General features: G+C 54.8%; 7 protein-coding genes across 7 annotated transcripts; 3 read left to right on the top strand and 4 right to left on the bottom strand.

Moving 5' to 3' along the window:
* Window positions 1-33: 33 nt before the first annotated feature.
* On the bottom strand, window positions 34-2,000 carry GGS23DRAFT_579433 (Aldo/keto reductase). Its single transcript, XM_051517055.1, has one exon. It carries the CDS (start codon window positions 1,815-1,817, stop codon window positions 573-575), a length of 1,245 nt encoding a protein of 414 aa, XP_051369610.1. The 5' UTR covers window positions 1,818-2,000; the 3' UTR covers window positions 34-572.
* Window positions 2,001-4,116: 2,116 nt separating this feature from the next.
* GGS23DRAFT_215883 (putative iron reductase domain protein) lies at window positions 4,117-5,234 on the top strand. The gene is made up of 3 exons (XM_051511926.1): window positions 4,117-4,433; window positions 4,498-4,765; window positions 4,827-5,234. The coding sequence occupies exons 1-3, from the start codon at window positions 4,385-4,387 to the stop codon at window positions 5,146-5,148; spliced, it is 639 nt and encodes a 212-aa protein (XP_051369609.1). The 5' UTR covers window positions 4,117-4,384; the 3' UTR covers window positions 5,149-5,234.
* A 610-nt stretch (window positions 5,235-5,844) lies between these two features.
* GGS23DRAFT_606661 (Actin/actin-like protein) lies at window positions 5,845-7,258 on the top strand (the record flags this gene model as incomplete). The annotated part of the gene is made up of 2 exons (XM_051519927.1): window positions 5,845-6,265; window positions 6,348-7,258. 2 exons carry the CDS (start codon window positions 5,845-5,847, stop codon window positions 7,256-7,258), a joined length of 1,332 nt encoding a protein of 443 aa, XP_051369608.1.
* Window positions 7,259-8,266: 1,008 nt separating this feature from the next.
* Window positions 8,267-10,197, bottom strand: GGS23DRAFT_606660 (uncharacterized protein; the record flags this gene model as incomplete). Its single annotated transcript, XM_051519926.1, has 4 exons — window positions 8,267-8,316; window positions 8,375-8,474; window positions 8,551-8,592; window positions 8,899-10,197. 4 exons carry the CDS (start codon window positions 10,195-10,197, stop codon window positions 8,267-8,269), a joined length of 1,491 nt encoding a protein of 496 aa, XP_051369607.1.
* Window positions 10,198-12,367: 2,170 nt separating this feature from the next.
* On the top strand, window positions 12,368-15,454 carry GGS23DRAFT_215707 (ubiquitin fusion degradation protein UFD1-domain-containing protein). The gene is made up of 2 exons (XM_051511925.1): window positions 12,368-15,133; window positions 15,348-15,454. The coding sequence occupies exon 1, from the start codon at window positions 12,560-12,562 to the stop codon at window positions 14,807-14,809; it is 2,250 nt and encodes a 749-aa protein (XP_051369606.1). The 5' UTR covers window positions 12,368-12,559; the 3' UTR covers window positions 14,810-15,133; window positions 15,348-15,454.
* Window positions 15,455-17,777: 2,323 nt separating this feature from the next.
* On the bottom strand, window positions 17,778-19,552 carry GGS23DRAFT_579395 (thioesterase-like superfamily-domain-containing protein). Its single transcript, XM_051517054.1, has one exon. It carries the CDS (start codon window positions 18,927-18,929, stop codon window positions 18,129-18,131), a length of 801 nt encoding a protein of 266 aa, XP_051369605.1. The 5' UTR covers window positions 18,930-19,552; the 3' UTR covers window positions 17,778-18,128.
* Window positions 19,553-20,485: 933 nt separating this feature from the next.
* On the bottom strand, window positions 20,486-21,631 carry GGS23DRAFT_579393 (ankyrin repeat protein). Its single transcript, XM_051517053.1, has one exon. The coding sequence runs from the start codon at window positions 21,575-21,577 to the stop codon at window positions 20,672-20,674; it is 906 nt and encodes a 301-aa protein (XP_051369604.1). The 5' UTR covers window positions 21,578-21,631; the 3' UTR covers window positions 20,486-20,671.
* Window positions 21,632-22,017: the final 386 nt, after the last annotated feature.

Raw genomic sequence — 22,017 nt, 5'->3', positions numbered from 1 at the left:
CACCCAATGGCCGTTTAGGGGGGGAGGGAAGGGGGGGAAAGGAGGGCAATTTTCTCGGCTGAACTAAAGAAACGATAAGGTGCACCGGAGGGTCTCGGGGGTTGAAACTTTCTTTTTGCATTCATCAATGCTCGGTTCGATGAATGCTCGGTTCGGGAATCATCTAGTGTATTCGGCGATATTGGCCGGGAAGAGTGGAGAAGAAGAATCAATCTCATCACAATGCAAGGTAAAGAGAGAAGGATTTTCAGATCTTTCAGCGCGCAGTGCGGCCCCCTTCCCTAGATAATCTCAAAGCCTTGCGATTTGTGATCGTGGTGGATTAGGGGAAAAAGCAAATTCTAAGCTCCTTAACCCTAGGGGAACTCGTATAAAACGAAAGGGAGGAGGGTATTATATACGGGACTGCAGCTCATGAATGCGACAGCAGAGGTGATGAGGAAAGGTTTCTTATATTTGCCTGTGGTGCAGTGTCGGGCCTTTCCTACGAAGCACGCTTTTAGGCTCGTCTATCTTGTACAGCTCCACGAAACATGAATATTGATAAATTGGCACATTTAAAACAAACGACTTCAAGCAGCCAACTCCGGCAGCTCTTCAACTCTGAAGCGCACGGGATGCTGCTTGGATGAGTATTTGATAAGGATACCGTCATCGGGGGTGGCGCCGACGTCTGCGGGTTTTCTCCCGTTGATAAAGCCGGGCTCGGGACTGTCCCAGCTGTAGTCCTTCCAGCTCCCTAGGACGGACCACATCTGCTCTACGAGCCCCTGGACCTTTCGGCGGCGGTCCAAGCTCCACTGCCTCCGCATCGCCTGGCCCTGATCTGATGTCTCGGGTGCTAGGCCCTCTGTCACACTTTGGAAGACGCGGCACGTCTCCTCTAGTTCGGCTACACTCGAGATGCCCATCACACTCACGCCCACCTGGCCTGCGGCTGGGAGGGTTGGAATACAACTGCCTCTCGGCGCACCAACCCGCGACCAGTTGTCCAGCGCCCACCGGATAGCGACAGCCTCGAGCTTTTCGCCCGCGGCGGTCGCCAAAGGTACCAGATTTTGACACGCCTTCCTCAAAGCCTCGGGGCTGGGATGCCACTTGGCCAACGGGCCCGCGTCGGCGCCTCTTGTGGTCAGCAAGCCCATACCCAACATGCTGGCGTTCAACACGACGTCGACGCCGGCCTGTTCGAATCTCGCCATGGCCGACGCGCCTAGGGTCGTGTTCTGGATGGTATAGTGACCGTAGCTCAGCACGGCGTCGAGGGGCTCACCCGTTTCCTGGTGGATCATCTCCGCAAGCGAGCACAGCTTCTCGACGGGGTACCCGCTGATGCCTACGTACCGGATCACACCCTCGCCGCACAGCCGGCGAAGCTCTAGTACCGCGGCCAAGACTTCCGGCGGCGACATAAACTCGACGTCGTGCATGTACACTAGGTCGAGATAGGAGGTATGCAGCCGCTCCAGACTTCGGTACACCGAGTATCGAACCCAGGCTGGGCTGTAATCGAACGTGTCGCCGGCGATGCGGCCCGCCTTAGTTACGAGGAAGTACGAGGGTCGCGGGTGCTTGGCGGTGATGGAGGGGTGCGAAAGCGCGCCGCCGAGGATCAGCTCGGACGGACCGTAGTAAGGTGAGGTGTCAAAGGCCTTGACCCCAAGGTCGAGCGCGCGCGACACGATAGACAGGGCGGGGAGATCGAACGGGTTGGGGACATATTGGGTATTGAACGTGGCCGTGCCGAAGACGAGAGGAGGGATAGATTCACGGAGCGGGCGCCGCATCGGCCCCGCGTCCTGAAGGAGAGAGCCCATATGTGGCGATGTTCGCCCGGGAGGGAAGGCGGGCCGACCGGATGACAACGACCTTGAGGGAGTTCTCTCTCTCTCTCTCTCTCTCTCTCTCTCTCTAAACAGCAGAGATGGTGAGTGAGTGAGTCTGGAGAAGAGCTGGTCTCTGCCACAACTTGGTGTCGCGGGCGCGGGCGCGGGCGCGGGCGCGAGAATCAAGAGAAGAACATGGTGGGAGTCAGAGGGGTGTTTCTTCTCAGGGTCCTGATAAGCGATAGATGCCCATGAGAAGTGGACCGATCGTGAAGGTGCGTATTTATAGAAGGTAGATCGATCTACCTACATTGGGTACCTGATAGGCACGCTTCTTGTAAGTACTCTCATGTACCTCCCTCCGTGGGCTCCGCGCTGTACCTGAGGTACCTCTACCTATACCAAGATGGGTGCGAGGTAGAGCGTCGTCTTCTAGACCTTATGAAGGGGCACCTTAGGGCCCAGAGGTACCTATCTTAACACCTCCAACGTTAGGTACCTACAGGTATAGGGAGGTACCTAAGGAAGTCGGTAGCACGCCATCCCGTGAACATCTTGCCTGATCCGATCGCTTGAGCTCAATACATTGGCTCGCCTGTAAGGAGGGACCTAAACTCCATGTTAAGGTCCCCTGCCTCAGGTACCCTCGGTACCTGGTGAGCACTGACATAGGTACCTTGTATCTGGATACTTTAGGTACTTACCCGGGCAGTTGGGGAGGACCAGCGGTACTTACCGAGACCTAAAGCCGGAACGCAGAGGAATTATGCACCTAACCATATCCGTCAACCGTCTGACAATCTCGATACTAGCCCTCCTCTTATCAACTTCCCTCGCATCGACTTCTTTCTTCGGGCGTCAACCTGATGCCGATTCGCACGAACGTCTCCCGACCGGATAATCTGAAAGCACGTTCACGCTTGCCGGTCTCCCGCCCTACCTTTGACCGACGCCTGGATTGGCACCCTGCCGATGCTGTCGTGAGGTCATGAAGACTAGGAGGAAGCCAGGTCAAATTACCAGTCCGGGCGGGTTTGGCGATTTGTAGGTAATTTGCCTATCTCCTCGTAGGCATGTCTCGCTACCCCCCCCCCCCCCCCCGGAATGGCCATTACTGCTGCGCTCCTCCATTCTGACGCCACCGGCTTCCGGGGCACAGCACCTATGAGCGACTGGCATGGCATCGCCCGAGACATATCTCCCGGTCGATCATGAGCAATACTTATGCGGGAGCGCGTATAGTAATGCGCCGCCCGAAATTCGCGACCGAGGCTTCGAGGAGGTGATCGGTGAGAGGTGGTTGTGATTCTCAGTCAGATACGACTAGATAAACGGTTGGAGACGCCGGTAGGTCCCCAGAAGTTACGTGGCAGCTGACGAGCTTAGGCGAGCTGTTATTATACTAAAAGGTGCATCTCAAGGCCCAAGGGAAATTGCTCGTCGTCGTCATCCTACACAGTAGGCCACATCATCGGTGATGCTCCTTTCCTGCATGGACATACCCGTACCCCTGGGTTCGTCGGCGACTAGTGTGCGGCAGACAAACGAGCCAGGAGGCACGAATGTCTTATATAATACAGCAGAACGACGAGCCGAAGCAAAGCAGCCACCGGAATTGAGGCATTCGGGTTATCTCACACCAGAATGGCAAACATGGGATCCTGTCGGTCTGTCGGGCCTCTGGTACACGTTTCCGGCCGCGAGATTAGCCTGAATATTCTCTCTCGACCTCTTCGCTCCGCGAGAAATTCTGGGAATGAACCGCCTGCCGAGGCTGGCACGATCTTCCCCCGGCTGTCGAATCGGGGCCCTGACAACAGCCCGTCGTCGAGAATCATTTGCCATTCCCCTCGGATCCCCACATGGGAATCAACTCGTAAACCTAGCCTGCTCTAAGCCAGCATTTATCCTTCCAATCACGTCCGAGGCAATACTAATTCGGCCTGCCCAGGGCGCTCGAGTTGGCATGCGCCGACACCTCTTGGTCTTATCCTGCTGCTACCTAGACGCGTGCTACTATAAGAGGGTGGTCACGCCTTTCCCTGGCCTGGGATCGTCGCGATTCCGAGTCACCACTCGGAGTGGCCGGCTCCATTCCTAAATGTTGACCTATCTCTGTGAGAGGGCTCTGGGGCCTGCGGTACACAGTATGACCTATACTCCCATGTCCGGGAGGCGTGCGCTTGGCCACACAGATTATCCTAGCCCGTCTACTTCAGCCGCGTTAGTGCCTGTGTGTCTGTAAGCGACACTTCGGGTCGTTCGTGATGAAGGGGTCCTGGATCGTCAACGAGATGAAGGGCACTATGCGCGATGGCTCGATTTATCCTCCCCCCCTCTGAGGCGGTCATATTGCCACACACGCATCCGCCGCTGCGGAGTGATATCTCTAAATTACCGTATTATTTCTGTCGATGTCACCTCTTGACATGCGATCGTGGAGGGTGGTGTCCGATGTTCGATGGTATAAATCAAGCAAACCGTCCTCTCTCTCATCCCCTCGGACACCGAACATGTCTTGCTAGTTACTGTCTCAGCTGTACCAGGGAAGTATAATCATGAAGTGGTCTGTGATCGCTGCCGGCATTGCTGGCCTGGCTAGCCCTGGTGAGTAGTGCCGCGTAACTAAGCTGTGGTTCGGATGCGAGGGGGGAGGCTTACCGCAGCATAGTCCTCGCCCAGCTAGACTCCACTCCCTTTGTCGACGCCGACACTGGTATAACCTTCCAATCCTACACCAGCGCGGAGGGTATCACCTACCGATTAGCACTTCCAGAGAATGCTACGGATGAGGCCGGGTACGATGTGATCCTTCAGGTTGTGGCACCGGTGGAACTGGGATGGGCCGGCTGGGCTTGGGGCGGCGCAATGGTCTACAATCCGTTAACCATCGTGTGGCACGACGGGAACACGGTCCACCACTCTCCGCGGCAGGCCACGTGAGTGATGTTGCTTTGCATGGATCCGCGAGGGCGTTCGATTTTGGCTGACCAGACACAGCGGATACTACGTTCCGGCTGTCTACCCGGATTCCCAGTACACGGTTCTTGACGGAACCGGCGTCAACGAGACGCACTTCAAGTTCACCGCGCTTTGTGCGGGCTGCGCCAGCTGGGCCGATTTCGAAGGGAACCCGTTCATCCTGAACGGCGCTGGCGACACCAACTTCGCCTACGCGTACTCGATGTCGCCTGTCGAAGAGCCCACGAACCCGGAGACGGGTTTCAGCATTCACGACCACGTCGGCCGATGGATTCACGACCTGGCCGGCGCGCGATCGGACAAGTTCGCGGAATGGATAGCCACGAACACGCCTGAGTAGGTGTATCTATGACGGCTAGCTGTCCAACGTGGCAACTCGGACTTCTAATCAGAGCAGTACGGAACTATAATACTCGAGGCATTCGTTATCATGGCACGGTTTAGAAGGCGCCCGTAGCCTGGGAGAAGGAGGGTACGGAATGTGAGGACAGGTGATGGATAAGACGTGGGTATTATGGGTAGAGCAAGTGAAGATGAAATACAGTACCTACCTCGGCTCGGGTACCCATTGATAGACGATGTAGGTAGTTATACAATGCGCACACGTGTAAGTGTATGATGGCTCTATTGCCTGCCTGCCCGTTACCTATGTACCTACCTTCCTGGTACTCATACAGGTCATTAGCAGTAATCCTCACCTCGGAGATCAATGGGTTATTTAAAGGAGGATAGGTTCGATTCCCAACAGCGCTACTTGGTGGTCTTCGTTATTTGGCTCGTCTCTCGGGAGGTACCTTTAGGCGCGTACCTAGAGTGATTAAATTAGCCGCTATTATGCGCGTGGCGGGTGTATTACTTTCAGGGGACTTGCATATGCGAGGTATCCATGCTGCTAGGCCATTCTAAGTAGGTAGCTTCTTCTCGCCTTACCTCCCTCCCGCTTGCTTCTTAATCTCCTCCTCCTCCTCCGCCTCCTCCGTCGTCTTTGTGTGTCCATCACCGCTGTTTACGCGGTCCTTAACCTTTTCTGGTCCCTATGGCGCCGGCTCGCAGGCTGTCCTCGCCTTCCCGGACGCTCGTTCTCGACAATGGCGCCCACACGATAAAAGCAGGATATGTGATGGGCGAGGCCGTGGATGAGCCTCGCGTGATCCCGAATTGCATCGCGCGCGATCGATACAAGAACATTTACGTCGGGTCCGAGCTCTCCAACTGCACCGATTTCAGCGAGGTCGCATTTCGGCGCCCGATCGAGAAGGGCTTCGTCGTGAATTGGGAGGCCGAGCGGGAGATCTGGCAGCGCGAGTTCTTCGGCGACAAGGCACCGCAGTCGTGCGACCCCTCCGAGACGCGACTGTTGCTTTCCGAAGCCCCCAATTCCCTCCCCACCTTACAGACGAATTGCGATCAGATGGTCTTCGAGGAGTTTGGCTTTGCTAGCTACTATCGCGGCATCGGTATGTCTGTCTCGTGTCCTGCTGGCGCCCGTGGCGGCTCCGACTCTTCGCAGCCGCCCATGGCTTACCCTTGTCGTGCTAGGCCCGTCCTTCAATGCCTACCACGATATTCAGGCCTATTTTCGAACCCTGCGAGATTCTGGAACTGCCCCCCTGCTCCCGGCTGAGATCGTCTTGGTTATCGATTCCGGCTATTCCCACACCACCATCACTCCCGTCCTTCAGGGCAGGCCGATTCACCCTGCTATCCGAAGGCTTGACATCGGGGGGAAATTCCTGACCAATTATCTGACACGGTTACTTTCGCTCCGCCATTACGATATGCGCAACGAGACTTACATCGTGAACGAGATGAAGGAGGCCGTATGCTACACCTCTCTCGACTTCCAGGGCGATCTTGAACGTACGTGGAAAGGTACGAGAGGCGAGCGGCGGCAACCTTACCTCGATGGTGGAGGTATAGCCAAGGATTACGTCCTCCCCGATTTTCACTCGAGGACCAAAGGTGTTGTGCGCGAATTCGACCCCCTGCAGGCCTCGAGAGCAAAGAAACTGGCGGCCGTGAGAGCTGGCGAGTCGAGCGAGGACGTCCTGACTCTGAGGAATGAACGGTTCACTGTCCCCGAGCTCCTGTTCCATCCTTCTGATATTGGCATGCGCCAACCGGGTATTGCAGATCTCGTCATGCAATCTCTGCGCGTGTTGCCTGTCGGGTTGTGGCCCGGCCTCCTCTCTAACATTATCGTCGTAGGTGGCAACTCTTTGTTCCAGGGGTTTGTTGAGCGGTTGCGGAAAGAAATCGTTCAGCTTGCGCCCGACGAGTGCCTCGTTCGAGTTGGCCGTCCCGCAGACCCGTTGACGAGCACCTGGTTAGGCGGTGCTAACCTAGCTCGACACGAACATATCAACCTCCTCTCAGTCACGAAACAGGATTACGAAGAATACGGCGCGCCGTGGGTTGCCCGCAAGTTTTCCACCAGTTTGGGGACGTGATACTTTACGTAGTCGTGAATCACGACAGTGTCGTTCTTCGCGCATACGCGTCCCAACCGCGGAACGCCCGGCTCGTAGTCCTCTGCAACATACGGTGAAACTAAAACCACATCTGTTCCGAGCCCGCGCAACTGTTGGAGCTCCTGGACCTCGTAGGATCATGCGCCCCACACATTTCGAGCATCAGGTATACGTCTCCGATAGCGTTCAACGACCTTACGTTTAGTAGTGCAGCTATACTAACTGGCAAGTTAAGGCGCTCTTTTATTGCGCAGCAATCAGAGCTCTCGACGCAGCAATACTTCGCAGCTGTTATATCTTGTTGGATCAACTGAGACAATAGGCTATATTATTTGCTCATTTGTCGTCGACATCTTCATATTACCTGCTGTGTAGGCGAGACTGGGAATTCTAGCGGACGGTTGAGCCTGAGGAAGAGTAGGGTACTTGCCCCCATGTAGTTTGGCATCTATCCTAGGTTGAAGGGTCCCGTCAACGAGCTTGAACATGAATGTAGCAGCTACATTATACAGAGTCCTACACGCATATCCAAACTACGATATATGACGAGGGGCAATATCAAAGCGCGTGACGCAATGCTATGACACGCGAAACGCGGCCTACTATAATGTGTAGTTGGACAGACTCCCGGAGCTTACGCGTGAAAAGTGTGCGTATTTATCGTATTGGGGCTGGGTATCATCTTCGGGCCTACCGAAGCGTGCAACAACTGCGAGAGTGCGCCTTGTTGAACTCCAGATCCCGCTGTAGCAAATTCCCGATTTCCCTTCGAATCCGTACCGAGCCTATAGCAATCAAAAGAAACTGAGTAGAGGTGACCTGGACGCCCCCAAATGACGGCTATATGGTAGGACCAGACGGCGTAACAACGTAACAACGTAGGGCGATCATACCAAAGGCGGAGGGGGGAGAGTGGTGGTGGCGAGGGTTCGCAGATCGTGTCCAAACGTCGGGACCCATCACAGCCGAGGGCTCTCGTCGGGGGTTTTACTTCTGATGTACCCTTCGAAACAGGCGGCCGCGGCGCATCGAGCACCCTGTACAGGTTCTACTTAGCACAGATAAACCACGGAGACGGCTAAGAACCTCTCATACAGTCGCATAATGTGAGCGTGGAGCCTTCGTAATGAATGATGCAGTAACCGCCGCCGCAGGCTCTGCAGAGCTTCTGGGTGCTGGCGATACAATCGAGGCACTGGAGCCGGCGAGTTAGCTGGGAATAGACGGGTGGATAGATCCCGCACGAAGCGAATCGGTTAGGCGACACGTACGTTATGTTCACATTCCCAGCAGCTCCGACTGACGCGGGGTTTCTATGCAGTCAGAACAGTTAGCTGTAGCTTCTCGCTCTGTGAGGAGGACGAATTCGACGACGACGGCGACGACGACAAAACATCACCAGGGGAAGGCATATCCATGCCGGGGGGGGATCTCGCCGCATACAATTACCGAGGATGACCGTAAGCGAGCCGATGCCCGCTCTTGTCACCCTTACATGATGGTGGGCCACGGGGTAGCGCCGTCGTGGCGGGAGGGACCACTTAGGCTGGGAAGGGACTCCGGTTCTCTGAGTGACCCGCGGACCTCAGGTTGCAACTAGGACAGTAACCCATCCGTACCTTGACAGTAGACGGCTTGAGACCTTCCGGAAGATCATCGTATGTCTGGTCGGGGATGTGGATATGCTGCGCGGTTAATTCCTGTAGGCTGGGTACCTGATAGCACGCCTCGCACCACCACTGGTCGCAACTGAAACAGTACCGCTCGCGGATGCACTCGAGGCACCTCGGGATGAACTTTGGGTCCGATCCGCCCGTCTCGGGCCCGACGCCGGACTTCGGGCAAGTGGCCGCCTTGACGGTGGAAGAGTGGAGAGGAACAGGGGCCAGCAGCGGCAGTTGCTCTCCGGGCGACTCTCCGTACACGGTAAAGCCCTCGGGAGCCGACCCGCAGGACGCGCACCCGCCCAGGGCGAAGGTGGCAACGCTCCACGGACTCTCGACACCGGGCGCCGCCGTACCGGACAACCCGGGCGACGGAAGTGTGCCGAATGCGGGAGAATTCTGGTGACGGGGGCCGGTGCAGAGCACCGCGTCGAACCGGATTACCTCGCGGCAGTCGAGGAGCGTCTCGGCCCACCCGTCGGAGATGTGTCTCCCGAGAATGCGGCCCTTCTTGTGGTACCAATCGTCGCCCTCACTCCGGATGGACTCCTCGAGTGCGTGCTGGGACTTGAGGTTCCAGCCGGCGCTGATGTTGGCACCCCGGCGGGCGGGTTCCGGCGGCGGCGGCTTCGCCGTCGACGAGGGGGGGAGCGCCGGCGCGTCCCTGGTGCCGAAAACGTACAGCCCCTTCAGCCGCGGGGTGTCGTCCGGGCGGGTCGATCGGCACACGTAGCGCAGAGACTGCATGAGCTTGCGTTCGTTGAGATTTTTGGCGTCGCGGATGGACAGGATGCGCACGCGCATGGCGGGGTCGACGAGGATGTCGTTGCAGAACTCGGCCGTGACGGAGAGGCCGTCGAGCACGAGGGTCTGCACATGCTGGAGGATGTCACGCTTACGGATGCTCTGGAAGATGCCGCGCAGCGGTCCCGAGTAGAAGTCGTCCTCGGTCAGGTTCTCGTCAACTTGGACATTACGCCATACCTCGCCGCCGCGGTCGATGTTGTGGGTGTCAAACTGGGCGGTTCGGAGGCGGGTCAAATCGAGATGTCGGAAGACGCCGGGGGTGCGCCGTAGCAGGAGGTCGCGGAAGGACGGCGAGGTGGCGGCGAGGTTGAGGAGGCTCGAGATGGGTAGGTAGGGGATGGTCTGGTGAAGGACGAGGGTGTTGGCGAGTAGGCTGAGTAGGTCGAGAGTGTCGGAGCCGGATACGGTGCGCGCGTGCTGCTTCTCCTGGACGTCTCTAGATGCCATTACATGTGAAGAGAAGACAGGCCAGCTGCTAGCGAGAAGTGATGCGAGTCAGACCTGTTCAGAGTCCGGGATATATATCTCCAGGTTAGTAGACGGGTAGGTAGGTAAGTCTGTAGGTGTCGAGCAGCCTCATGGACAAGTTGGTTGTGGGGTAGAGGGATACTTTGGTCTTAAGTACATAACATCCTGGCCTGACCTCAGCTTGGGTACTGCTACTTTGGGTAGGAACCACACTAACGGCGCTCTCATGTACGGGAGGTACCTCCCGGGTGCTTACTCGCTACAAAGGTACTTGAGGCAAATGAAGGATCTTACATGGTGCTTATTGGAGGAACATGCATATACCTACCGTATTGATCTAGGAGGTGGGTATCGGATTATGACGAATGTAAGGGGATGGACCCGCGAGGTACCTAGGTACCTAGAGCAATTAGGTGCAGATACCTACCAGATAAGTACCTTGGGTGCCTATAGGTTATCTGAGGCGGGGTTTCAAATATGCACATACATGCATATGCGTAAAAGCCCCCCACACATGCATATTAGGGTGTACCTGTTATCGGAGGTTCTAGGTATTGGTTCGGAGCCGGCTCGGCCACTAACTGTAGCAGCCGCCCGCCTCTATATTCATCTGTATATGTGGGGACCTGGCGAGGGCATGTATGGAGACACGCATGTGTTAGGCATGTAGCCCGTACTGGGCGCTATACCATCTCAAGTCCTTTATAGGTTCGCTCTGTATGCCTTCTACTACGGACGGGGGTAGCTGTAAAAGCATGCTGCCTACACCTACCTAGGTATTCCCACCGGAAGTTCCGACTCGCCGTGACTCTGGGGCTCTCGCGACTCTTTGACCCAGCCAGCTTACAGTATAAAGCCTTGGCTAACTGACAGCTCACTCCCCCTGCCTCCCCTGCCGTTCTTCAGCTCCGCCACCTTCCGCACCGCAAGCCCAGCGCCCGCGCCGGGTAGAACCTCGACCACCCTCAGGCCAGTTGGCGGATCGAGAGACATGAACTTGCTTCTCGATTTGCTCTCCGCCGTTTCGACGCTACAGACCTGCTTATGCACCTTCCCGTCCGCCTTACAGCGCTCTACGGGTTAACAAAGTGGCCTCTCTATCCGAGGTGGGCCGGCCAGGGAGAGGTCGGGCCGGCGAGCCTCCCGCAATGCTTCCGGTCCGATCCTCGGTACGGCACATGAAACCTCGCATCCACCGAATGCCGACGGGACGATAGCTTGGAGACGCGCACGTTATAATACACCTAGGCCGGCCTGATTGATAGGCACCTGTTCACTATGCATCTCTGCTAGACACCCTCTCCGAGATACGTCCTGAGGGGCTACTTACCTAGATCCTAGAGTAATCCGCACGTAGGAGAGTTATCCACAGACGAGAAGGGTAAATTACGCACGAACTCTGGACATCGCTGACCCGGAAGCAAAATTGAGAAGACATCTTGCTACTTATATAACGCGTCAGTAGTACTCTCGAGGCGAACCAGGAGCCAGAAAGCAACAGCCTCAACGCGTACAGACGAGGATGAACCGACGATCAGATTTCCTCTGGATACTCGTTTCTTAAAACAGGAGCTTCTTACGGGGGCTGGCAGGTAGATTGTAATAACGATGCTGAACCCTGAATCCAGGAACCAGAAAAGGACCTAGGATGGGAATACGTGTAAAAAAGAGGGCTTCGAAGCCGAGGCCGCTCCATGGTACTCCCTTAACGTCCATAGAAGCACCTAAGGCGGGTACATTCATGCCTCCTGTCTTAAGTACCTTCACCCTAGCTGTGTAGGTACAAGAGCCATACTTCCGAGCTTATAATGTGTACATTATCTAATCCTCCCGCCCCCCTGGGCACCGGGGCGGCGCCCAAGTAACCTCGTATTCTAGGTCTGTTTACTATAAGTATTGACCATGTATCTCCCGCTTGTCCCCATTGGGGTAGCGCGAGAGCTGCGTCATGGAACATGACGGAAATGGCTGACTGATTTTCATCATGCTCCCGAGGAAAGCCGGGACGTGATTAATTCATCGCGGCCACCGCGATAAATTCCTCCCCACTGCTTCATTTCTCATCCACCTTTGCCTGGCTTGCCCTCGGTCCCATACTGCTCGTGCGCGCGCGCGAGCAGGCCTGTCTGTCCGTCCGTCTGTCCGTCTGTCTATGCACATACTCTACAAACCCTGCCCTATTTTTTTGGTTTCTATCTTCCTCTTCCCAGGGGATGCCATCCCTAAATAACCTTCTACTTAATCGCAACCCCTTCAAAAGGCGACGCTCTAGTCCGACAACCCGCCCGACCCTCCCAATACCTCTCACCTTACACCTACGTCGCCCACCAGTATAGTAACCATGGCTGAACAACCCTCGATAAAGTGGTCGGTCACCCTCGACGCCAGGAAGGCAACCCGAGACCTTAACGGCGATAAGATCATCCTCCCCCAGTCAGCTCTAGAGCAGTTGCTCTCGGCCGCAAGCTCTGCTCCCGTCCCTGCCCAGGCCTCGGCCTCCACTCCCCTACGACACTCGTATCCGTCGACGTCTGCCCGCCCTCCCTACGCGTCCGATAACCACAATTCGCACCAACAGCTTCCCAGCCCTCTTATGTTCCGCCTCGTGAACTCGGCGAGCGGCAACGCTGTTCATGCTGGAATCCGTGAGTTTTCGGCGCAAGAAGGCGAGGTGCTGCTCAGCCCGTATCTCATGGAGGCCCTGGGGATCAATTCGGACGGCAGCGACGGGGATGGCAACAATTCTGATGCTGCCGAGGCAGCAGCTCGCATCACCGTACATGCGGAGCATCTGCCCAAAGGCACGTATGTCTGCTTGCGACCGCTCGAGGCTGGATACAATCCCGATGATTGGAAGTCTCTGCTGGAGAGGCAGCTCCGGGAGAACTTCACTACGCTCACGAACGGCGCTATCTTGTCAGTGCAGGGGGCGAGGCGAGAGGTGTTTCGCCTTCTTATCGATGGATTTCGGCCCGAAGGGAACGGCATCTGCGTGGTTAACACCGACCTGGAGGTTGACATTGAACCCTTGGACGAGGCACAGGCCAGGGAAACGCTGAGGCAGATCACAGCCAAGCAGACGAGGGCGCCGGGGAGTGCCGGCGGCAGCTCTGTCGGGCAAGAACTGACTATCTGGAAAGTGGTCGACGGGCAAGTCCTCCCCGGCGATTATGTAGATTACGAATTACCGTCGTGGGCTCGGTCGAGGGTGCTGGAAATCGAGATTAGCGAGCTGCGGGACGAGTATGGTGTAGACCTCTTCATGAGCCCGAAATCCTCTCGGCAGAGGGTGCCGCCCCGCGAGTCGGAGCACGTCTTTGGTGCTTTCAGCTACGCCGAGGACGGCAGCAAGCGGATAACCATCCAGCCTAGCAACCCCGGGCTCGAGAATGCCGAGAGCTTGCTGATATCCATCCACGGGTATCCCGGCTCGCCGGACGCTACCAACCCCCGCCCGTTTCGCCTTAGAGTTAGGAATGCCAAGACGGTAGAGACGGCCGCGGCACCGAACCCCGCTGATCCAGACGCCCAAGAGCGGTTACCGGATGAAGAGCAGTGCAAGAATTGTCTACAATGGGTCCCCAAGCGCACCATGATGTTGCACGAGAACTTCTGTCTTCGGAACAACGTAGTGTGTCCCCAGTGTCAATCGGTTTTCCAAAAGACATCGGCCGAGTGGAAGGAGCATTGGCACTGCCCTAACGACGACGCTCACGGCTCCTCGCCGGCCACGAAAGCGAAGCACGATCGCCTCTTTCACGCCGAACAGCCGTGCCCGTCCTGTCCCTTCACCGCCAAGTCGATGCCAGACCTCGCCCTCCATCGCACCACCCTGTGTCCCGCCAAGATCATCCTGTGCCAGTTTTGCCATCTGGAGGTATGTCAAGAAGGCGACCCGTTCAACCCGTCCACGGAGACGCTGCACACGGGCCTCACGGAACATGAGCTTATCGACGGGGCGAGGACTACGGACTGCCACCTGTGCTCCAAGATCGTCCGGCTCCGCGAGATGTCGGCCCATCTAAAATATCACGAGCTGGAGAAGGCGCAGCGACCGAAGCCGCCCGCGTGCCGGAATGCTAATTGCGGCCGTACTCTGTACGGCGTGGGCCGAAACGGGACGGTGAATTCTAGCGCCCGTCAGGGTCAAGGCCTAGGAAATGACATCGGGTTGTGCTCGCTATGCTTCTCGCCCTTATACGTGAGCCTGTACGATCCCGAGGGCAAGGCGCTGAAGCGGCGGATCGAGCGGCGATACCTGACGCAGCTCATGCAGGGATGTGGCAAGAGGTGGTGCGTCAACGAATGGTGCAAGACGGGACGAGCGAATCTCAAGCTCGAGGCCAAGCCGTCGACGGCGCAGCTTGCCTTACCCCATATCAAGCCCCTGATGGAGTCGATCCGAGACAAGCACGCAGCTTTCTACTTCTGTGTCGACGAGGTGAACCAGCGGAGGAGGAAGCTGGCGGAGGCGATGGCGGCCGAGGAAGATTGGGATCTGGAGTGGTGCATAGCAGCATGTGAGGCGGAGGGCCCCGATCTAGATATGGCGCGAGGCTGGTTGATCAACTGGGCCCCTTCGAAGGAGTAGTAAAGAGCAACGAGACGAGTTACGGATGGCGGAATAGACGGCGTTAGTACATATTTCACACGATGATACCCAGATGCGAGCATGACCGGGAGTAAAGGGAAATCAGACAGATCTTTCTCGCCAAGGGGTGTGTAAATTCTTCGTGCTGTCGGACAATCTCTGCTAGGTAATAAGTGTGACATATCATGACCAGCGCCGCGACCCCCGGGGACAGCTAACGACAGCTATGACCCCTGTCCAACCTTTCCATCTCAACACGCCCTAACGCGCCCTCTCTATCCGGCGGGATCCCCGGCGGGGTGCCTGGCGAGGCTCTTGCGCCTAGTGGCTCTGCGGATTACAACATGAGTACGGCAGCGGAAGGGTGATCAGGGGTGTGACCCAGTAACTTACGCAGCAGGAGCACGAGTTGCTGCAACGTCTAGTGTCAGCGATGGTTCCGTGGGCTTCCAAGACGTGTAGGAGGGTAAGGGTAGCGGATGCAGGGGGGGAACAGGGGGACCGATGGGGATTTAGGAGTTCGGCGGCAGCTTACCAGTCGCTGCAAGAGCAGGTGGCACAACCACAGGTAGCGGGCTCCATTGTGTTGGCGTTTAAGGGGGGGGGAGGGTTGTTGGATCGATAGTATTTGGTGTGTAGCTGGGGGGTTGAGAGTGTTACTTCGCAGACTTATTGCATGAAGTCGGTGGTGTCGAGCGGGCTCCGGGCTGTCGAGAAAACGAGGAGCTTGATGGCCTTAAATACCTGTCCGAGCCACTAGTCAAGTCGTGACGAATCCTGCCCCCCGGGACACTGTCCCCCCATCTTCACCCTCATCCGATCGCCTGCCTACGCACGCCCCCTCCCCCCTTGCTGACCCTGGATGGATGAGTGGGTGGGTGGGCCGGTGTGTAGGCGCTCTACGTGGCCTGCACGACCTATCATGGCATGCTAGGCGGCCATTCATATCGTGATGCCCAGTGGGATATCCGGAGCTTGGTCCGCGAAAGGATACGAGCGGGGAGGTGAAAGGGAGGGGGGGGAGCGAGAAGGAAAGGGGGGCAAAGGGAGGGAGGGTGGCACATACATGGCACCGGATGTGTTACCCAAGCCAGATCTACAATGGAGGTATACTCGTCTTTACCAACACTCTCTTGCGTCTGATACAGCAACCTGGATATGATGAGAGGGGAGGTTGGCCTATCGAGTATGGGAACAAAGAAGGATTGCTGTTCGCCTCTCTACGTGAAAATCCAGGCTGGCAGAAGCATAGCTTTGTGGGCAGCGCCGCGAGCTTTTCTCAGTCTGGAATACGGCCGTGTCCGCGCTTCGTCTGCCCGGGTTAGCTCTCCTATCCGTACCTCGAGTCGGGTCTGCCGCACACGCCACTAGCAACGACCACAACAGCAGCGTGGGACTTACGCGGTGAACTAAGTCGCGGGTGCGTGGCCAGGTGCGGCGTCATTATCACTCGGCTGTCCCCGATCCCTCGCCCCTTCTGGAGACGTACAGGCTTGGCTTGCATGCGATGAACGCCCTCGACACCGGTCACGCTCTCGGGGCTGCTTGGTTGGGATACCTACGCACGCTGGCCTTGGTGGGATCCAGTCCTCGGTGTCGGAATCGGCGGGTAGATCCAACGAACCGGGACCAATGACATGGTTCCCGTCTCGGCTCCCTCCACCGAATGATAGCCAAGGTTAAGTTGTGTGGGTTGCCTTCGTCACCGTGCTATCTCTGTCCGCGTTGTATTGAGAGTCACGAGGGCCGATAACACCCTGATCTCGACGGATAGCGTGTACCTATCTAGCAGGTTCCCGCGCCTGGTACAGGACGGCATGTTCCGCCATGTTCTCTTTAAAAGAGCACTTTTGCTGGGTAGGGTGGGATCCGAGTATGGAAAGCAGAAGAACAACGGCGAGATCCTGGAGGACCTCCAAAACTAGGACTAGGACTACGCGGGATGGCAGCAAGACTCGCACTAACGCTCCAACTCAGAGCCAGCTGAATCCCGTCCAACCAAGTCATAAGACATTATGCTGACCTACCTACCTGCTGGACCAACAGCCTGCCCGCTTGGACCTACGAAAGCCGGGCACGGCCATCCAGGCGGCAAGACGCGGAAATGCGGTGCCACGACGCCCATCCCCCTCCCCCCCTCCCGCGTACAGCCTCTCAGTCTCCTGACGGATTCATTACGTCCCTAGTAAGGTCGGCGGACAGATAAACGTTACCTAGCTAACACCGTGGGGTGATCGAATCTCTACCGTGACCATGGTGCTGGCCTTCTTAGCTAATGCTAACTCGACGGATCCCCTCTCCCGCACGGGGGAGGGGGGGGTTTGGCGGGATTAGGTGGGCTTCTGAGTCTCCTCTAGGGCGCTCTCCTGATCAATTGCCTCAGGTTTGGGAGCTCGTCCCACGCATATGACACATCGATATATCGCCGGCCAGTCGGCGCACAGCGCGGAGGCCTACGCGCGGTGATTTCGGCATCCTCCAACCCGCAACATTAACAGCTTCGGTTTCTCATTGCCCCTTTCGGAATGTTGCAATAGGCAGACTTGGCGTTGTGCTGCATTGATAGATACGCGCTTGGCACCGGGGTGCTCTTCATCAAGACGGCCACCCACCTGTAAGGAACCCGGAGACTTTTGCGCCTAGCTGCTCTTCTCATCATGCTAGAGCTGCCTATGAGTCCATTTTCGGCGAGAATCTTGCTTTCCGCCCCATTTACGATCCTACCGTCGTGAAAGCTCCTACGGACATTGCAGCGTCTGCGATCGGTGACTGAGCATGCATGCGAGTAACTCAGCCCAGCATATTAATAACTACTCCAAGGATGGAACCGGACTTATCGCATGCTTTTGTTTGCAGGGGGCCGAGGAGGGAGGGAGGGGGGGGGGGAGAGATGAAGTGGGGGATCCTCTCTTCCTGCGTATGTGCCCAGGATGGCTCTAAGTTTCTCGGGGGGGGGGGGGGTTTCTTTTCCACCTTAAATTACCTCTGGGCGGGTATAGAACGGTCGTCTTCTTTTTTAACATCATCTAGTCTACTACGTATTATGGCTTGGGTCTTCAATATGTCGATCTTCTGTCTCCTGTCTTAGGCTCAATCTACCCACCTTTACACCTGTTTTAATCGCAAGTTTTCCCTCGCCGTGGAGAGACTTTTGAGTGGAGGCCGTTGAGCTCTCGTCTCCTTAACCGAAACCTGGATTCTATTTCGTCGTTATCCACCTGCGTTTAGTAGCAGTGCAATTCCGATCCCAGCGTTTCGTGATCTTTTCGCCTCTCTATTACGCTGTGTGGTTGCATTACCAACGGCAAATTGGTAAGCTTCACATTTTTGGTTTCTTCTGACCCCCGAGATTCCTCTCAGCGCCCAGTATCAAACATACGTGCCTACTGGTAGCAACAAGCTCGCCTTCTCGAGTTAGAATGACAACATCTAAATCCAATCTGCCGTTCTGGATGGACTTGGCCGTGTTTCTTACGAATAGCCACTCTACCTCGGCCTCTGATAAATCTTTCTTTACGTCGAGGTTGAGAGTGATCGTCGGATACCAGAACACTTGGTCGTGCGGGAACGGGGTCTGCTTGTCACCGGGACCCGGCCGCCACGACTCGACGACGTAAGGAAAGGCGTCGGCGAGATACGCCAAGGACACATTGGTGAAGTTCTCACCGCACACCAGCCGGCACCAAAGGTTCAGAACGCCGCCGGTGGGCTTTTGCCGAGGCACGAATAGATCCATGTTCTCCAGCGCTCGCACGTAGTCGTCCTTGGTGAAACGTTTTGTTCTCAGCTCCCAGTGCTCGTCATCGCCCCGCAACAGCTTCTCGGGGTCCATGGGGCTGGGAGGCGACCTCAACGTCCATCCTGTCGCGAGGGATATCCCTCGCTCGAGACTTATCCGCGTGTTCGTCACGAGTCCGAGGATGGCCTTCCGCGAGCTCGGCGAGACCCACGGCGCCGTGGGTTGGATAGCCCCCTGGTAGAGGGTGACCTGGAGCGTGGAAAGGCCCCGGCCGATCTTGACCTCGTCGACAATGAGGACTGCGAGGCCAGCCTCGGTCTGGTTGAGGTATTGGAAATGCGCCGTGATGGTGTCGGGCTGGCCGCGTGACTGCATGTGCATCGACGCGGCGCGAAGAATACACGATGCGACGTAGCCCCCATTTGGCACTGAATGCGTGGGAGGTAAGCCACGCACGCAGGCGACGACGCTCAGGGGAGGGAAAAGGGGTGGGCAGGAAATGAGATTCCCTTACCTCGGCCGAAGCAATACTCGTCAACCAGCCGCACTGCGTAAGACTTCTCGTCAAGGGCAGTTACCTTGGTCGCCTCGGAAAAGGGAATGATCTGGCGAGACGACATGCTGGCTATCGACAATGCGCGCGTGCGCGTTTGAGTCTTTCTGCAGGCGACGAATCTGGGTTACAGCTGTGAGAGTGAGACTAAACATAAGCCGGAAACCGAACTCGGTCCCCGTCCCCGTCACGATCCGTTTCGACTTGTTGCAACCTTATATAGCACCGGAGTGTGATGAAGCTAGGAAAGGTAATAAAATCGGCTCCCGAGTAGGAGTTCTATGAGAGACTCTTGTCGCTATACGACTCTTTGAAATAACAGAGTTTATCAGCACCTCTCGCAGATTATTGCCCTACTATATCTGTGTGTATTAGATCAACCCTGCGGTGCTTTCTGGATGCCACTTTCTATACGTCACCTTCTGAACCATACTGCGCCCCGGTTACTCTACGCATACTTAGGTGCAGGGAATGCACTTAATTTAGAACTATAACCTCAGCTAAACTTGCACTTTATACAGTAAGGAAAGACAGGTCGTTCTAGAAGATCACGTTGCCATAATAAGCCAAGCTATAAGTTGAGATACCCTTCCATAGGCTGCCCCTTTATTCTATCTGAGGGATAGTTATAATCCGTTTAACCCTGTGGAAGGAAAGTATCAGATTAGGTTTATAGTAAACGTTCAACTTAGTTGTTTTTTTTTTTTTGAAAACGCCCGCATATGAAATTTTTCCTAGATTTTATTTTTACGATTTTAAATACTTTTTAAAATTTCCTTTTTCGGTAGTCAGGCCTACTTATTAAAGCTATCGTATTAGTTAGATAAAGCTTTAGTAGTCGCATTACCCTGCCTACTAGGTATCTCTTATTATAACTGTACTATACTTATTAGTATTATAAGTAATAATACTACTTATTTTAATATATCAAGAAATTAGTTATAGTTATAAAACCTATACTTTATATACTTCTTAATCTAATGATTTAGGATACTTATTAATAGTAAATTATATATTTAAAATTAATAACTAAGAACTAAGGACAAAACTATCTAAAGGTAAGAGAATTTTCTAATTTTATATGAATCATTATAGTTAAGTAACTTATAATCCTTTTCTTACGAGCGCCCTCTTTCTAAGGCGGACGATTACTGCTCGGGCGGGCGATTATCGCCCTTCTTAAAAGGCGTTGCCTGTGTAATATTAAATGAAATAACCTTTTTCTACTTAGAACTTCCGTACCTTCCCCTCTTATATCTTTTAACTCGTACCTGTTGGTACCCTCCCAACTATGGTTTCTAACACCATGTTAGTACTTAAGAAAGCAATAGCTAGCTAAGTTAATAATCAGAAAGGCGGTATTAGTTTTTAAATATACGCACAGGTAGAATACAAGAACAAAAATAAATAGGTCTAATTACCGAAAAAGGAAATTTTAAAAGTATTTGAAATCGTAAAAAAAAAATATAGGAAAAATTCTATATACGGGCGGTTTCGAAAAAAAAAATGACAAAGTCGAACATTTACTATAAACCCAACCCGAAATCTCTCTCCCACATAGCTCTGCTTCTTAAGAGTCATTATCGATCCTACCCGCAGCAGCAGCATACCCTCCTGCTTTCATGTTGAACCGACGTGCTGGGCGGAAGCGCGTAAATATATATCTTATCGTTCCCAACCACTGTGATTCTTTATCGTAAAACCCGCCTGCAATCCAGGCGAACAGGTTCCATCGCCACAACGCGAACTTGGTCCACGCCTTAGGAATGAAGTTATACATGCCGGCGTACTCGAAGAACTTGGGATAAAATCCCGCACAATCCCAATCAATAATCCATAGTTGCCCTTCGCGGTCGAGTATGATATTGCGAGGCGCCAGACCATGATGGGTAAAGACGAATGGGCAACTATATGAAAACACCGGCCTTGGGCAGATCGCATGCTCTGCCGGCGTCTTCTTGATCTCCTGGCGGAGCGAGACAAAATTGGCCCAGAAATTCAAGAAAGCATTGACCTGGTGAAAGGTTGCTCTAGGTGGCAAGCCGAAAGAATCCTCGAGACAATATGACCTGCATTTGCTAGTTGCTAGTGACCCAGATGAGGTTGAAGCAGCCGACCTCAAGCGGCGGATGACGCGACGAAGTTGGAAGGCAAGCCGCAGGCTTGCTACCCAACCAAGCTCTGGCCACGCCATATCAAGTGTTGTTCCAGGAATCCGATCCATAATGCAATAAAAGCCATCATCGACCTGGATAATTCGTTGAATGTGCGGGACACGGATACCAAGCTGAGATGCGAATTTCATAGATTCTGTAGCATCTTCAAGCTCATCCTTTGCATAGCCCTTAGCTAAATACTTAGAAGATAGTGGTATAATATTAGAAAAATCAGGTAAGCTGGGAAGAGAAGTGATGTGGCTGATAAGTTCTGCCTCCGTGTAATTAAAGAGCCTCGTGTCGTCGAAGTCCGAGTTCATTCTGAAGGTATTGTAAGGAAAAAGAATAGAAATGTAAAATTTCACAACTAGAATCTTAAAGGGATGCTAATATATACTGTAGTGGTGCGGTGGGACTAGGCCACGTAGCCTTTTCAATGAGTATTTATATAGGTTTCGCACACAGATTTTCATAGATCAGACTTAGTCCTATAGCCATTGGAAAGTTATCACGACCTATAGTATTCACTCCTTTCTTGATATGCCTTTTCTTGCCATCGCTATCTTCGTCTTCTAGTCTTTCCCAGCTGCCGTTTTCAGCTGGCCGATCAACCAATTACAGCTGTTTACAGCTATGATCTAGTTCGATCGGCACTGGGCCAGTTGTTGGCAGTTGGGTAGCCCTTTTTCGTGCCTCCATCACAGCGTGCCCACGCTGCTCCTGTTCAATACTCGGCAATTTTCCGAAAGCTACATAGCTA

This window comes from Durotheca rogersii (assembly GCF_024521655.1).
Source record: "Durotheca rogersii strain YMJ 92031201 chromosome Unknown GGS23scaffold_21, whole genome shotgun sequence".
Taxonomy (NCBI): domain Eukaryota; kingdom Fungi; phylum Ascomycota; class Sordariomycetes; order Xylariales; family Xylariaceae; genus Durotheca; species Durotheca rogersii.
The sequence above is the reverse complement of the archived record's forward strand: the minus strand, read 5'-3'. Positions and strand labels throughout refer to the sequence as shown.